Source organism: Chiloscyllium plagiosum, chromosome 5, assembly GCF_004010195.1.
Source record: "Chiloscyllium plagiosum isolate BGI_BamShark_2017 chromosome 5, ASM401019v2, whole genome shotgun sequence".
In the NCBI taxonomy this organism is placed as follows: Eukaryota; Metazoa; Chordata; class Chondrichthyes; order Orectolobiformes; family Hemiscylliidae; genus Chiloscyllium; species Chiloscyllium plagiosum.
This window is the reverse complement of record NC_057714.1, coordinates 39,743,960-39,761,756: the sequence shown is the minus strand read 5'-3', so window position 1 is coordinate 39,761,756 and position 17,797 is coordinate 39,743,960. Positions and strand designations below refer to the sequence as shown.

Genomic DNA, 17,797 nt, shown 5'->3' with positions numbered 1-17,797 from the left:
TTTCGGAACGCTGATAGGGGAGGGGAGGGAAATATATCCTTGGTGGTGGGGTCCGTTTGGAGGTGGCGGAAATGACGACGGATGATACGATGGAACTGGTGTTCCTGGGAGCAGATGCGGCGGAAATGAAGGAATTGGGAATATGGGATGGCGTTTTTACAGGGGGCAGGCTGGGAGGAGGTGTAGTCTAAGTAGCTGTGGGAGTCGGTCGGTTTATAGTAAAAGACCGTGTTGATTCGGTCGCCCGAGATAGAAATGGAAAGGTCTAGGAAGGGGAGGGAGGAGTCTGAGACGGTCCAGGAGGACCAGTTCCAATACTGTACAACCCAGATGGCCACCTTCTTCAAAGACTGCAATTTCCCCCCCAGACGTGATCGACAATGCCCTCCACTTGCCGATCCTCCGCCCTTGAGCCCCGCCCCTCCAATCGCCACCAGGACAGAACCCCACTGGTCCTCACCTACCACCCCACCAACCTCCACATACATTGTATCATCTGTCATCATTTACACAAATCTAATTTTCCATAATTACAAAAGCAAAATACTGATGGTGCCCAGCATGTGAGATTAAAGGAAAATGCTTAAGAAACTCAGGTCTGGCAACATCTTTGCACAATGTACATTGTTAGATTGCCTTCTCCCCCTACATCACCAAGTTAAAGGCAGAATGTAAACCAGCCTGTACTTCGTAACACATCAACAGTACCCAATTCTTCAAGAATACGGTTTTGTTTTAAGCAAAAACAGAAAGGGCTGGAAAAATTCAGTGGGTCTGTCAGCATCTATGGAGAGAAAATACAACCAGATCTGAAATTCATCCACACTTTCTGTTTTTCTTGCAGACTTTGCAGCATCTGCAGTTGTTTTATTTCCGAATTAAAAAAAAAATCAGAAAAACAAATCAGCTTGGCATGTACTCATTTTTAAAATTCACTTACTGGATCAGTCATTTCTACTGTTACATTCTTCCCATCACCATCTGACAGAACAAAGGAAGTCCCAGAGGGGTGAACCTAATCAACAAAATCACAAATATTTGTTTCGTGGTCAATACACAGTAATATGTGGCATCAAAACAAAACTCCTGATTCTAGGAACACTATTATTGAGCAAAATTATTTGTCCTATTTTAGTTTTAGGGGAGAAGTAGATAAGAGGGGAGATCAGGAGTGGAGGCGGGGAGGTCAGCGAGTGTAAGAGGGGGGCGAGCCAGGTGGGCTGCGAGGAAGGGAAGGTACAATCAGGGAGGGGACCTGAGGAAAGTGTAGACTGAGACGAGGAGACATTGGAAAGAGAATACAGGATAGAACAGAGTGGGACACTGAGGGATGGAGAGGGCGGAAGGGACATTGAGGATGGGGGTGAGACGGAGGGCAGGCCGGTTCACTGAGCACTCACTGATCTTCCATTACCTTCTGAACTCTGCCCACGAAGCAAACGGCTCTCCCGGTAAACCGCGAGACCAAGCTCGTGTTAATCCTCGTGCGCGGACCCTCCAGATCGTCCGCCATTTACTCCCGTTTGTCTTTCTCCCAGAACCACGAACCTCCCGCTATTTGGCGGGAATCGTTAACTGTTCTCTCCACACTCACTTCCACCAGGTGCCTGTGCGGCGCCGAACACAATCCCCCGCGCTTTGAACACCACGAATATTGTTCCGGGTTCTAATCAAGCCGAACACAGTATTATTCCACATTTGTGTTTCTGCGTCCATTGACGGTATCGAACGAATCTTATGCCTGTTCTAGTGGTACTATTTCGCAAAACCGCAGGGGTTCTATATCTTAAATAAAAACAAAAATTGCTGGAGAAACTTAGCAGGTCTGGCAGTATCTGTAGAGAGAAAAGAGTTAACATTCCGAATGCAATGATTCTTCAGTCCTGTGTCTGGCTTTATTAATTGATCCCAGTCTTTGGACTGGGAGAATTTGCAAATACGTAGACAGAGCCTGAAAGAGAATTAGCCAAGGTTTCCCCATGCATATTGTACTAAAGTACATCAGAAAGGTCAAAATAAGATTCCGCTGTGATGTCCTTTATGGCGCAGCAGTCTGCTTACTGTGTCCGGATTTAATGGCTACTTGGGACTGCGTCCTGTGTACGTGTATTCCAGCAAAATGTTGAAGCATTTACTTGGCGGAGAGAGAAAACTAGTGTAAAAAAAGGGGTAAATCCACATTACTGTTGGTAGATCAATAAACAGTTACGAAACAGCGATTTGAAAATATACTTTGTTCCAAAATGCAATTTATGAAAGGTCATTTCACCAATTGTCAAAATTCCTGAGAAGCTGTACAATAATTCGTCTTGAGCCGTCATAAAATACTTTATTGGGACGCGAGTACATATTATACTTGATGTTGTTGCAATGAAGGTGGTAAAGGAGCAAATTAAGTCAGCGCCGACGCCTCACATAACTATCATCTCTTTACTATCCTTGATATCAATCCATTATAGTAGTCGGCATATAGTACGTGCCCACTTTGGAATCATACAAAAGAGGCCCATCGGGTCTGTGCAGGGAAATATACAGAGTCAATAAACTGTGGCACTGGAAAAAGCACAGTAGGCCAGGCAGCATCTGAGGAGCAAGCGAATCGACGTTTGGGACTTAACCCTTCATCACGTGTGGGGAGGCGGATGGTGGCTAGGGGAAAGGTAGTTGTGATGGCGAAAAGTGAGCTAAAGTGGGAGGTGATTGTTGTAGGTCGGTGGGAAGTTTGGAGAGGATAGGTAGGTCCGGTCAAGAGGGCAGAACCAAGTCCGAGTAAATGCTTCAATGGGATGGGGTCCAGGGAGAGGAGATTTGGAAACTGCTGAATTCAAAATATTGAGGCGGTGTGGTTGTAGGCTCCTAATCAAAAGATGAGATTACCTCCTCCAGTTTGTGGGTGACCTTGTTTAGGTGTGTAGAGAAGGCCCATATCGTGGGGGAGTGGGAGGGAGAATTGAAATGGATGGCTACAGGAAGGTGGGGTTGGTTGATGCGTATGGACCAGCGATATTCCCTGAATCGTTCCATGAGTTTGCACTCAGTCTCTCCGATATAGAGGAGTTCACATTGAGAACAACAGATGAAGTAAATAAGGTTCGGAGATATGTTTATATGCATAGGTTTAGGGTGATAGGGGAAAGATATAAAAGAGACCTAAGGGGCAATTTTTTCATGCAGAGGGTGAGCTGCCAGAGGAAGTGGTAGAGGCTGGTACAATTGCAACATTTAAAAGGCATTTGGATGGGTATATGAATAGGAAGGGTTTGGAGGGATATGGGCCAGGTTCCGGGACTAGATTGGGTTGGGATATCTGGTTGGCATGGATGGGTTGGACCCAAGAGTCTAGTTCCGTGTTGTACATCTCTTTGACTCTATATGCAAGTAAATCTTTGCTGGATTTGGAATGATCCTTTGGAGCCTTGGATGGAGGTGAGGGAGGAGGTGTGGGTGCAGGTTTTGCACCTCTTATGGTGGCAAGGGAAGGTGCCAGGAATGGCGAGGCAGTTGATGGCGAGTGTGAACATAACCAAGAAGACATGTAGGGAATGGTTCCTGCAGAATGCAGATAGGGGTGGGGAGGGAGATATACTTTTGCTGGTGGGGCCTGACTGTTGGCGGCAAAAATGGCAGAGGATGATGCACTGGAGTTGGAGATTAGTGGGATGGACTGTGAGGACGGTGGTGATTCTATCCTTGTTGCGATTGGAGGGAGGGGTTTAAGGGCAGAGGTGCAGGAAATGGAGGAGATGCGATTGAGGACATTGTTGATAATAGGGGAGGAGAAATTAGTCCTGGAAGTAGTAAGACATTTGGGATGTCATGGAGTGCAATAGTTCGTCCAGGGAGCAAATACGGCAGAGGCGGTGGAATTGGGAGTAAAAGATCGCATTTTTACAGTCAAACCCACCGACTCCCACAGCTACCTTGTCTACACCTCCTCCCACTCCTGTGAAAAATGCACCACACTTAGTCATTCTGACTTCTCCAGCATCTGCAGAATCTGCACATTCTTTTTCCAGGCCCATACCCTTTAATGTTATGACACTTTAAGTGTTCATCCAAGTACGTTTTAAAAAGTCGTGAGGTTACCCGCCTCCACTACACCCACAGGCGGTGCCTTCCAGAGCCTCTACTGGGTGAAAAACATCCCCAAGTCTCCCACGTATTCTTCTAAATTAATCATGCTGCAAATTAACGGCAGGAAATGTCTAGGGATTATCGTTAAGATCCAGATGCAGACATCCCTTGCCTTGACAGAGTCAGAAGGCTCCGCGAAGCCTGGGCTGTCATCGGCCCTGCTCACGTGACGGGCTCCGGAAGTTGCGCTCGCGGCCGGCCCGGGGAAAACGTTAAAAATAACCGTCCACCGCAGGGGAGTTGTTGACCGTGACCCTGGCCTTGGCTCGGCTGGCGGCCGATCGGGTGTGTACCTGCAGCTGCGCTCTCGCTTTCATTTTGGGCGTCGTGTGAAATTATTTTGGTGACCCAGCGTTTGTGTGCGGGCTATTTAAGTAGCGGCTTGCGAACGCTCAGCGCCCTCCTTCTCACCCGTCCCCGGTTTCCCGAGTAAGTCTGAATTTTTAAGGAGGAAAAAAAATATCTACGGGATGCTCTACACCCGAAAGGAAAACCGTGGAAATGTTCCGCAGGTCAGGTAGGGTTGGTGGAGAGGAGTTTCAGGTTGATGACCTTTTTCATCAGAACTGCTTTGTGATGACAGCTGTCGTCTCTTGTGCCATAAATGTGCAAGAAGGAGTATGACAACAATATCTTTGTCATAAGAGAAATTGAGCTAGTCCTTACGTGGAAAGATACTATTAGCTACATTTTCAGCATTTAAGGGCCCTTGTTTTTGTAAGCTTCTTGAAGAAAAGTTAGTATGTAGAAAATTTTCGAAGTTGAACCAAAAAAATCGCAACAGTTTAAGCATACTGAAGCTAATACAGAAGTAAAGCGCTGTGGAAACTGGCAACCTTTAAAACATAAATTGCTGGAAAAACTTGGGTCGTACACACAGGATGCTGATGGGCCCTGATAAATTTAGCAACGTGCATGCGAAGGATTGCTATCCAAATTGAGCTCTTATTATCAGTTCTGAGCTGTATTAGCTTCAAGCTCTGACTTTGGGTGAGATTGGGTACTTCAGATTAAAAACGTGCATTTTAATCTTGAAGAAAATGATTGATGCTTCTTTGCAACAAGTTATAGAAAGGCTTTAGCGATGAAATTTCCTCAGGCACTTCATAGGTGCACTGAAAAACCAAGAATGACTTGTACAGACAGAAAAACCAACAGTAAATAGGGTTAAAACTGGGAGGGGGGAATGGTAAAAATGAATGGCTCTTCACTTGAATGCACATTGTATTTGGAACAACATAAATACTGCTTGTCGGTATGATTTTATAGCCATTATGGGGCCATGAATACCAGGAGATCAAACTTGGGAGCTAAATATTGAGGGGTATGTGAAAGCATAGGGAGAAAGGAAAGTGTGATGGGGTTGCATCGTTGGTATGAAATTAAACAGTGTGACAGCAAGAAACCATTTTGAAGCAAAGATAGTTGGAGGCAGGAAATTTTAGATTGAAGACACTGATCGGAGTAGGCAATTGGACTGCTAACAGTAGCTAAATGTGGAACAGAGAATAATTAGGAGATAATGAGGGCACATATCAATGACAGCATATTAATCATGGGTGACTTTAATATTCATGACAGAGAATTCATGGGTTTTTTTATATAGTTTCCTCAAACAATGGAGACTAATACAAAGGATGTAATAGAAATGCATAATATCATCCAACAGAGTCAGTGTGGCTTCATGAAGGGGAAATCATGCCTGACAAATTTACTAAAATTCTTTTGAGGAGGTAACAAATGGGATAGATAAAGGGAAGCAATGGATGTAATATGTTTGGATTTTCATAAGTGTTTGATCATGCATTAACTACTTAAGAGCCAATGGTGTAGGAGATAGTGACCTACCATGGGTTCATTAATTGACAAAAGACAGAGTTGGGATGGGAGCATTTTCAGGATGGCAACCTGTGATAAATGTGCTTCAAGCATCAGTGCTTTGCCACAATGATTTACAATATGTGATGACCTAATGGAGAAAGTGAATGTACTAGAGTCAAGTTTGGGCATGACAAAATATAGGTAGGAAGGCAAGTGGTAAGGATGACAAAAATAATCTGTAGAGGGATATGGGTAAATTGAGCCAGAGGGAGGAAAAACCCTGGTAAGTAGAATACAAAATGGGGAAATCTGTGAATGCACGTTGGGGAAATAGAGGTGCTGAATATTAAAATGGAGAAAGGTTGTACAAAGCTACTAGAAAAGCGGTATTTGGGATTCCTTGTTCATGCATGCATCCAAGTTCAGCAAATAATAGGGAAGACAAATGAAATATTGGGCTTATTTCAAAGGGAATGCAATCTATAAGTAGAGGGGTTTAGCTCAAACTATACAAGGCCTTAGTCAGATCACAGCTGAAATACTGTGAAAGATACTCTAAGGAAAGATACACTGACATTTGTACTCCATGCAGAGAAGATTCACTTCTCCAATATCAGACATGGAGAGACTGAGAAGAGGTTGAGCAGATTGAGTGTATACTCGTTGGAATACAGAAGAATTATCCTTCAATTTTCTTGCCTATCTGAATCTATCTACCTACGCCTTAAATATACAAAGACTAGGTGTGGCAGAAAGTTCTAAAGACTCTTCACAGAAAAACAAATTTCTTATCTCTATCCTAAAAAGCAACGCCTCACTTTGAAACAGTGCCACTGAGTTTAGCACAAGAAAAAATGTCTATTCAATGTCCAACTAGTCAAGTTATTCAATATGTGTGTACTTCAATCAAGTCATCCCTCACTCCAGTGGAAATAAGCCCAGCCTGTCCAATCTTTCCTTTTTAAGACCACCTACAGTCTTCAGTTGTCAATCTAATAAACTGCTGTGCATTGCCTCCAATTAATTTATATCCTTCTATAAATGAGACCAAAACTCTGTATTCAAGATATCATCTCACCGATGTCTTTTTAAACTGAAACATAACTTTCTTTCTTTTAATGTTCAAGTAGTCATAGAGATGTACAGCACAGAAACAGACCCTTCGGTCCAAATCGTCCATACCGACCAGATATTCCAACCCAATTTATTCCCACCTGCCAGTACCTGGCCCATATCCCTCCAAACTCTTCCTATTCATATACCCATCCAGATACAATTGCAACATTCAAAAGGTATCAGCCTCCACCACTTCTTCTGGCAGCTCATTCCATACACGTGCCACCCTCTGCGTGGAAAAAGTTGCCCCTTAGATCTCTTTTATATCTTTCCGCTCTCACCTTAAACCTATGCCCTCTAGTTCTGGACTCCCCCCACCCCAGGGAAAAGACTTTATCTATTTATCTTATCCCTCCCCCTCATGATTTTATAAATCTCTGTAAGGTTACCCCTCACCCTCTGAAGCTCTAGGAAAAACAGCCCCAGCCTGTTCAGCCTCTTCCTATAGCTCAAATCCTCCAACCCTGGCAACATCCTTGTAAATCTATTCCGAACCCTTTCAAGTTTCACAACATCTTTCTGATAGGAAGGAGACCAGAATTGCATGCAATATTCCAACAGTAGCCTAACCAATGTCCTGTACAGCCGCAACATGACCTCCCAGCTCCTGTACTCAATACTCTGACCAATAAAGGAAAGCATACCAAATGCCACCTTCACTCTCTTATCTACATGCAACTCTACTTTCAAGGAGCTATGAACCTGTACTCCAAGGTCTCTTTGTTCAGCAACACTCCCTAGGACCTTACCATTAAGTGTATAAGTCCTACTAAGATTTGCTATCCTGAAATGCAGCATCTCTCACTTATCTAAATTAAACTCCATCTGCTACGTCTCAGCCCGTTGGCCCATCTGATCAAGATCCTGTTGTAATCCGAGGTAACCTACTTTGCTGTCCACTACACTGCTAATTTTGCGTCACCTGCAAACCTACTAACTATATACTTCTTATGCTCACATCCAAATTTATTTATATAAATGATGAAAAGTAGTGTACTCAGCACCGATCCTTGTGGCATTGGTCACAAGCCTCCAGTCTGCAGCACAACTCTCCACCACCACCACTCTCTGTCTTCTACCTTTGAGCCAGTTCTGTACCCAAATGGCGAGTTCTCCCTGTATTCTATGAGATCCAACTTTGCTAATGAGTCTCCCATGGGAAACCTTGTTGAATGCCTTACTGAAGTCCACATAGACCACATCTACCGCTCTGCCCTCATCTCAATCCTCTTTGTTACTACTTCAAAATGCTTAATCAAGTTTGTGAGACATGATTTCCCAGGTACAAAGCCATGTTGACTGTCCCTAATCAGTCCTTGCCTTTCCAAATACATGTACGTCCCATCACTCAGGATTCCCTCCGGCAACTTGCCCACCACCAACATCAGGCTCACTGGCCTATAGTTTCCTGGCTTGTCCTTACCACCTTTCTTAAACAGTGGCACCACATTAGCCAACCTCCACTCTTCCGGCACTTCACGTGTGACTGTCGATGACACAAATATCTCTTGTACCCCAAAACAGCTTCCAATGATCCAAGAATGTGAATCCTTCTCCCATACACCTGCTCCTCAGCCATGCATTCATCTGCTCTATCCTCCTATTCCTGCCCTCACTAGCCTGTGGCACTGGGGGTAATCCAGATATTACTACCCTTGAGGACCTCCTTTTTAAATTCCTGCCTAACTCTCTGTAATCTCCCTTAAGAATCTCCACCTTTTCCTTTCCTATGTCATTGGTTCCAATGTGTACAATGACTTCCGGCTGGCCCCACTTCCCCTTGAGAACATTTTGCACTCTCTGAGACATCCTTGATCCTGCCACCAGAAAAGCAACGCGCCATTCTGATTTTTTTGTCGCTGGCCACAGAAATGTCTGTTTGTATCTCGGACTAGAGAGTCCCTTAAGACCTCCAAGATCGCTTGGAACCCGACGTAGCTCTTATTACACTAGTGCCAGTCTCAATACCAGAAACTTGGCTGTTCGTTCTATCTTCCCCTGAGAATCCATCATTTTCCAAAACAGCATACATGTTTGAAATGGGGATATCCATAAAAGACTCCTGTACGACCTGTCTACCTCTCTGGAGTTAACCGATATGTGACTGTATCTGAGCCCCCCCACCCCCTTCCTATAGTTGCCATCCATCGCATCCCCTTGCTCTTGTAAATTCTACTGCCTCTCCAACCAATCCATTCAATCTGATCGGATCGGAACCAACAGCATTTATTGCAGATACATTCCTCTAGACTTGCACATCCGACAAGAGCATATTACTCTACTAAAGGCCTTTTTTTTTTGCTTCTTTCAATCTACAGACCCAGAAAATAGCACTGTCTTATTCCTCTACAAAACACTGTTCCAGGTTAAATTAATACTTGTGGCTTATATTTTAAGTTTAATCAAGAGACATTCTTCTCATAATGGATATCATTCTATTGTTCTTAATTATTTGTTGTACTTGCACACTAATATTTTGGGACTTGTGCCTTACACCACCTAAATCCCTCTGCCCCTTAGAATTTTGCATTTGTTTCCCAAATTAATGGTCTGAATTGAATAGAATGGAACAGGACGTGTACCGAGGCACAGTGAAAAGCTTTGTCTTGCGAGCAATACAGGCAGATCACATAGTTAAGAACCATAGATAAGTAAATAATAGGTATACAGCAGCAAAAACAAAAACACAGGTACAGACGAATGTTCAGAATTTGAGTCAATTCAGTATTATAACAACACTAGGGTAGAAACTGTTTTGAAACCAGCTGGTGCATATGTACAGGCTTCTGTATGTTCTCCCTGATGATAGAGGTTGTAGAAAAACATTGCCAGGGTGGGATGGATCTTTGAGAATGCTGGCGGTCTTTCCTTGGCAGCGGGCCTGGTAGATGGATTCTATACATGGGAAGTTGGCCTTTGTGATTGTCTGGGTCGAGTTCATCACACTCTGTAACCGTCTCCTATCTTGAGTGGTACAGTTGCCATACCAGGTAGTGATACATCCAGACTGAATGCTCTGGATGGTGCACCTATAAAAGTTGGCAAGGGTATTTGCCATCATGCCAAATTTCCTCAGCTGCCTGAGGAAGAGGAGACATTGTTGGGCCTTTGTAACCACTGTGTCTGCATGAAGAGTCCAAGAAAGCCTGTTGTGGATGACCACTCCAGGAGGTTGACACACTCCACTTGTTCCACCTCTGTCCTGTTAATGTTTAGGGGGGACATGAGTAACATCCCGCCAAAAGTCAATGAGTTCCTTGGTTTTGCTGTCATTGAGAGCTAGGTTGTTCTCATTGCACCGTTCTTCCAGGTCTTCCACCTCCCGTCTGCAGTCTGTTTCTTCACTGTCTGAGATTTGACCAACTATGGTGGTGTCATCAGCGAACTTGTAAATGGCATTAGTCTGGCATTTGGTGATGCAGTCATGTGTATATAGTGAGTACAGTAGATTAGATTCCCTACAGTGCGGAAACAGGCCCTTTGGCCCAACCAGTCCACACCGACCCTCAGAAGAGTAACCCACCCAGACCCATTTCCCTCTGACTAATGCACATAGCACTATGGGCAATTTAGCATGGCCAATTCACCTGACCTGCGCATCTTTGGAATGTGGGAGGAAACCATAGCACCCAGAGGAAACCCACACAGACACTGGGAGAATGTGCAAACTCCACATAGACAGGCGCCTGAGGCTGGAATCGAACCTGGAACCCTGTTGATGTGAGACAGCAGTGCTAACCACTGAGCCACCTGAGTACGCACACCTGGAGGGGGGGGGCTCCAGTGTTGAGTGTTATTGAGGATGAAATATTGTCCCCAGTCTTCACTGATTGTGGCCTGTGGGTCAGGAAACTGAGGATCCAGTTGCAGAGATTGGGGCTTAGTCTGATATAACGAAGTTTAGTAATCCAGGCTCGAGGGACTAATAGTGTTGACTACAGTTCAGCCTTCAATGAGTAGGATTCTTATGTTTGATGTTCTTGGTGTCAAGATGTTCTAGGGAGGAGTGAAGGTCGAGTGCTATGGTATTTGACATGGTGCCTTATTAAATGCCTTCTGGAAATCCAAGTACAGATCATCAAAAGGCTCCCCTTATCCATAATGCATGTTGCTCATACAGTCATAGAGAGATCTCGCGCTGTGTCGGTCGCATCAGAAAAAGCAAGGCTCCCAACACCCATTCCTGGGGATCCCCCCAAATCTACTTCCTGTGTCACTTCGTCAAAGAACTCAATTAAATTTATCAAACACGACCTGTCCTAGACTAAGCCATGTTAACTGTCTAATATTTATTTTACTATGTATATTTACCTTCTCGTCCTGTGTTAAGGCCTCCATCAGTTTCCCACTACTGATGTTAAGCTGACAGGTCTGTAGTTTCTTGGGTTATCCTTGTCCTTTTCTTAAACAATGATGTCACATTTGCAATCCTCCAGTCCCCTGGGGCTACACTCAGAATTAGGTCATTTGGCCCATTGAGTTTGCTCCACTATTCAATCAAAACCAACCTGGCAATTATCACCCTGTTCATCTGTTCCCCACCATCAGCAAAGTCACAAAAGGAGTTATCAAAAGTGTAGCCTTGCAACAGTTGCAAAGGAATAATTTGCTCATTGGCACACAGCTTGAATTCTCTAAGCCACTTAGCTTCAGAACTCGTTACGGTGTTTATCCAAATGAGCTGAGCTCCAGAAGTGGCATGAAAGTGACTGACCATGAGATCAAGGCAGCATTGAGCTGAATTCAGTGGGAATTATTGTAGTTTTACTTGTGTCTACTTGTAAAACTACTTGTAGTCATATTGAGAAAAAAGGAAGACAATTGTACATGCTGGAAGTCAGTCATCTCAGTGCAAGTTATGTCCTACTGGCCCAGTTATCTTCAGCTGCTTCATCAATGATCATCCATTCATCATAAAGCCAGGTGTGAATATTGCTCAATGTTTTGCATTTGTAACTTGTCAGGTACTGAAGTAATCTGTGTCCATGTGCAACAAGATCTGTACAGATCCAGGCCTGGGGTAATAAGTGGCAGGTAACAATTGTGACAGGGAAGGACCATCTCAATAAGGATGAATCTAAACATTGTCCCTTGACTTTTAATAGCATTACCATCACTGAATCTCCAACAATCAACATCCAAGAGCTTACCATTGACCAGCAACTGAGCTGGACTAGCCATACAAACTATGGCTTCAAGAGCAGGTTAGATGCTAGCAATTCTGTGCTAAGTAACTCACTACCTGTCTCCCCATTGTCAGTCCACCATCTACAAGGCACAAGACAGAAAAATGATAGAATGCAATCCTCTTGCCCGAATGGTACAACTTCGTTCCATCCATAGCAATGAAGGTCACTTGTCTGATACCTGATCTAGCACCTTCAACATTCACTCACACCTTTCACCACTTATGCACAATGTACCATTGATAAGGTGCACTGCAGTGACACACCAACTCCTCTTGGAGAAAACCTTCCAAACCCCATGACCCCTACCACCTAGGAGAACAAGGGCAGGAGATGAATAGGAACACACCACCCTCCCAGTCACACACCATCCTGACTCAGAATTATATTGCCATTCCTTCGCTGTCACTGTGGCAAAATCCTGAAACTCCCTTTTCTAACAGCACTATGGGTGTCTGTACACCGGAGGGCTGCAATAAGGTAGCTCACCACTTTTTCCAGGGCAATTAGGTATAGGCAATAAATGTTATCCTAGCCAATGACCCCTCCTTCCATGAGCAAGTTAGAAGAAAAACACATTTGTGACACAAGAACATTTTAGAACTGGTGTAACGATTTACTCTGGCACAGCTTGCAGCTCTAAAAATACCAGGTAATTTCTTATTAATCCATGCAGCTACTACTTCATTTTGACACATTTTAAGATTATTCATAATGCAGCCAGTAAACTAAGTTCACTGATCCTGTCTTTTTAAAAATTATATACACTCATGGGATATGGTGCTGTTATCCATCTTTAATTGCCCAAAAGAAAGTTGAGAGATTGAGTTACAAGGCTGGATAGGCTGGGACTTTTTCCCCTGGAGGTTCAAAAGTGACCAGTTTGTAGAGGTGAGTGTCAAAGATAAGGTAAATAGTAAAGGTCTTTTCCCGGAGAGTCCAAGATTAGAGGGCATTATTTTAGATGAGGACAGTGATTTAGACAAGGCCTGAGGTGCAACCTTATCACACAGTTTCTATGTAGAATGAGCTGTCAGAGGAAGTGGTAGATGCAGTATCATTAGGGTGGAGTAATAGGACTGTGTGTGGACTCTTGCCAGGGGCTCATCTATTCCCATTTGCTTTCTTTTTTCCTTTTTTTTTCTCTTTCACTTCTCTTTTTGATTAGTTAATTGGCAAAATCAGCACAGCAGTGAGAGCAAGCCATGTGTTGAGTAATGGCAGCCTCCTAACTGTCAGAGGCAGTGGTGACAGACGTGTCTCCTCCCAAAGAATAGAGGCAGCAGCAGCAAGGACATTCTCCTGGTGGTTGGGGCTCTCAACAGCAGTGGCAAAGCTCCTCCAGCGATTGGAGGCAGTGGCAGCGGACTTTTTTTTTGAATGCACCATTGGCAAGGTAACATCTTTGGAGTCTGGAGCAGGACTGTTAGTGTGCGGTGTGGCCTGATGGCAGAGCTAGGGGCTTCTGGTTGCAGTAGGCCTAGAGTGGGAATTCCTGATTTGGCATTGGAGCCAGGGATTCCTGACTGCAGTAGACCGACAGTGGGTACTCAGGCTGCTGGCTAGGCAGTGGCTGCAGTGGCAACAGCATGTTATGCCTAGAATGGGGACTCCTGGTATCATCGAGGCAGCACTGGATCCACAAACTCCTGGTTGCAGATATGCTAGGCCCCGAACAGGAATTCCTCAATTATTGGCAGTAGCAGAGTTGGGGACACCCAGTTGTGGTCAACTGTGGGTTTAGCATGGGACTTGCCGACCTCAGCAAGGTGGGTCCAATGGCGAGGAAATGGCACTTAAAACATGGCAACTCCTATGTTGGTGCATCTGGTGTAGGCAGCAGCAAGATGTTGGAGAAAGGGCAGTGCAGGGGTTGCTGGTGGTTCCTGATGAAGGGCTTTTGCCTGAAAAGTTGATTTCGAAGCTCCTTGGATGTTGCCTGAACTGCTGTGCTCTTCCAGCACTACTAATCCAGAGCTGATTCAAGCCCCATGGTGGAAATGACAAAATAAAGACAGACTTTCTTTCAGTTTTTCTACGCTTAAACAATTCAAAATCACGCCTAATTATGGTGACAGTTGAAGTTTTTCTCTGTATTTTACTAATTATTCACTGTAAAGTGCAAGTGACAATCATTCAATTCAAATGAGAAAGCACAATAGGCAAAATGTTTCCAGACATAAGAGCAACTTATCAATAACCTAACAATATAATTTGAAGTTTACATGAAAGAAAATTTTACCTGTAACATCATTTTTCTACTGATATAACATGACTACTGAGTGGGATGATGGCTCAGTGGTTAGCACTGCTGCCTCGCAGTGTGAGGGACTGGGGTTTGATTCCACCCTCAGGCACTTTGTCATTAGCCATAGATGAGGTGCCAGAAGACTGGACACTGGTTAATATGGTGCTGCTATTTAAAGGTGGTCAGGAAACTATAGACTGCGGGGGGGGCATTACATCAGTGGTGGCTAAGTTGTTGGAGGGGATCCTGAGGGACAGGATTTGGATGCATTTAGAAAGGCAAGGACTGATTAGGGATAGTCGACATGGCTTGGTGTGTAGGAAATCGAATCTGACCAACTTGGTTTTTTTTTTAAGTAATGAAGGGAATTGATAAAGACTGTGTGATGGACATGATCTTTATGCACTTCAGAAAGTACTTTTGACAAGGTTCTGCATGGTAGGCTGGTTAACAAGGTTAGATCATATGAAATACAGATAACCAGCCATTTGGATACAGAACTGGCTCAAAGGTAGGAGACAGAGTGTGGGGGTGGAGGGTTGCTTTTCTGATTGGCGGACTGTGACCAGCGGTCTACTGAAAGAATAGGTGCTGGGTCCACTGTTTCTCATCATTGATATCAATGATTTGGCTGTGAACATAGGAGGCATAGTTACTAAGTTTGCAGATGATTCCAAAATTGATAGTGTAGTGGACAGTGAAGAAAGTTATCTTCATGTACATTGTGACTTTGATCAGATAAACCAATGGACTGAGGACTGGCAGATGGAATTTAATTTTTAGATAAATGTGAACTGCTGTATTTGGAAAGGCAAATCAGGGCAGGACTTATACGCTTGATGGTAAGGTCCTGGGGGATGTCGCTGAACAGAGACCTTGGAGTATAGGTTCATAGTACCTTGAAAGTAGAGTTGCAGGTAGACAGGATTGTGAAGAAGTTGTTTGGTATGCTTGCTTTTGTTGATCAGTGCATTGCGTAAAGGAGTTGAGAGGCTATGTTGTGGCTGTATAGGACATTGGTTAGGCCACTGTTGGAATATTGTGTACAGTTCTGGTCTCCCTGCTATAGGAAGGATGTTGTGAAACTTGAAAGGGTTCCGAAAGGATTTACAAGAATGTTGGAGGATCTGAACGAGATGGGTGGGCACTATTTCGTTCAGATAATTGACTATTCGGTTAATTTGATTCAATGCCTTTCCTCTGTGGCTCGGAGTTTTCTGTTAACTCCGATGCCCATTCAGGAGATGAGGCAGCAGCACACCGCTGCTGTGGATCTGGGTGGATATTCTTCGAAGGGTTGGTGTGGACACAATGGGCTGACTGGCCTGCTTCCACATTGTAGGTACTCTATGATTCTAAGTGCATGCAATAATTTTAAACTTGAATATACAGTTTTGAAACAAAGAAATCAAAGTTTGTGTTTTTTTTTAAAGTTAGCTTTCGAAAATTGTTTATCTGGAGTTTTGTGAATATCTTTCCAGTAAAAGCAGTAGATATTCTGCATGGGAAGTGGTGCAGAGCTGTCACAACTTTTGTTATTGTCTTGAAAACAAAAATTCAAATCAAATTTAGTATTCTAGTAGATTGGATCCTTGGAGATGGATAACAAATACTGACCTTATTGATGATTATCACATCCCATGACTGGATATCTAAAATGTTTTAAGGTAGTAATTTAGTCTGTCTTGTTAAACAAGTGGTCATTAATTGTGTGCTTTTTCTACTTTTGCATGTAAGGATAATTATGATTTATAAACATTTTTAATTTTATAGCAATGCTTGTCTTTCAGTTCAATATTTTAAGAATTTGTCTTTCAGGCTTGCAGGGTGAAATGCTGAAGCTTTTTGGAATTCAAAAGAGCACTGAGTCATCTAAGAAAAGTGCACAACCTGATGAGGAGGTAGATGGTTTTGTTATTTTAGGTAAGTAATAAAGCTCATTATACTTGATTGCTTGGTATGCAGAATGCATCAAACTATTTTTTTAAAGTCTGCTTTATTTCCTATTCTAAATGTGAAACTTTTCTGACTCCAGGAAAATGAAACTGAAGGATTTCTGTATTTCGACCTGGAAATTTTAGCACACCCTAAACCACCACAAGGTAGTTGCATTAAACATTTCCACAAATGAAAATGGCAAGACTATTAAACAAAAAAAGGAGTAAACCTCCACATTATGTTTGTTAATTCAGCACAATGACTCAATAATTTCAAATATGCCTTCTGTTCACTTTTGTAGCACTACATTGCACTTCACTTAGTCATCTTGTTTCTCAATAGTACTTGTTTGTACACTTTGTTAGTCAATAATGGTATACAACAGTGGTTTTATTCTTAATTTATATATTTTAGCTTCAAATAATTTTGAGTTCTGAAGTAGAATTTAACTTACACATTCCCATCTAGCAAAGCTGCATCAAAGTAGACATTAGTTGATTTAGGGGCTTTACTGAATCAGCAACCATTTGTTGAGAGGCTCTGTGAAACTCTTTTTACTTTGGAAGAGAACAGATAAATGTCCTAACTTTCATGTTAACCATACTACCTAATGCTAGCACTCTACCTCCTATATTTGTTTATTTTAATTTGCTTTAGTTGAAATATACATTTCTAATAAAATAGAAAATTAAGTATTTGCATTTTATATTTGTAGTTTGTTATATGCTTTATATAATGTGCAATACATTAAATATCAGATTACAAAATACAGTAATATAAAAGCAAATTCTTCATTGCATAGATAGTAAAGGACCTTGTTAAGGAACTTCTACTTTTTCTTTGCACTGAAAAGGAGTACATAAAATGGAAACAAAATACGGTTGAGATCAAGGTAGGTCAATTTTTCATCTGAGATGACAATTTGTAGTTTTTATTTCTTTGATTTAATGGTTAGAAACATGGTTTCATCATATAATCAAGAAGCATTAATTTCTAAATTAATGAACTTCCAATCAATTTAAGAACAGAACTACATACCTTAAAAGTTGGCATGTTATACCCGTTTAATAAATAATCAATAATGCAATCCTTGTTTCACAAAAAAAAATGCCATAATTGACCATATGACTGGCTATTTGAGACAACTGATGGTGATGTAACCTGAGGTTCACCACACCTCCGGCAAGGGATGATGTTGAAAAGGAGAGTCCTTCGTGGTAACCTCAGCTGACATTATTTGGAGATGCCGGTGTTGGACTCGGGTGTACAAAGTTAAAAATCACAACACCAGGTTATAGCCCAACAGGTTTAATTGGAAGCACGCTAGCTTTTGGCTGGCATTGGAATTGAAGCC

At 42.8% G+C, this 17,797-nt stretch overlaps 2 protein-coding genes across 4 annotated transcripts in view; one reads left to right on the top strand and one right to left on the bottom strand.

Moving 5' to 3' along the window:
* Positions 1-3,138, bottom strand: part of rpa3 (replication protein A3) — a 14,580-nt gene extending 11,442 nt beyond the window's left edge. Inside the window, exons 1-2 of the mRNA XM_043689888.1 lie at positions 1,415-3,138; positions 941-1,015 (exon numbers count right to left, since the gene is read on the bottom strand). Of these exons, the coding sequence (XP_043545823.1) occupies positions 941-1,015; positions 1,415-1,513 (174 nt within the window). The 5' untranslated portion in view covers positions 1,514-3,138. The remainder of the gene's footprint in view (positions 1-940; positions 1,016-1,414) is intronic.
* Positions 3,139-4,297: 1,159 nt separating this feature from the next.
* The window catches only part of umad1 (UBAP1-MVB12-associated (UMA) domain containing 1), a 76,061-nt gene continuing 62,561 nt past the window's right edge, over positions 4,298-17,797 (top strand). Inside the window, exons 1-2 of one of the 3 annotated variants that reach the window (XM_043689887.1) lie at positions 4,298-4,419; positions 16,324-16,428. In XM_043689887.1, the coding sequence (XP_043545822.1) occupies positions 16,338-16,428 (91 nt within the window). In that variant the 5' untranslated portion in view covers positions 4,298-4,419; positions 16,324-16,337. The other 2 variants (XM_043689885.1, XM_043689884.1) reach the window with 2 other exon arrangements.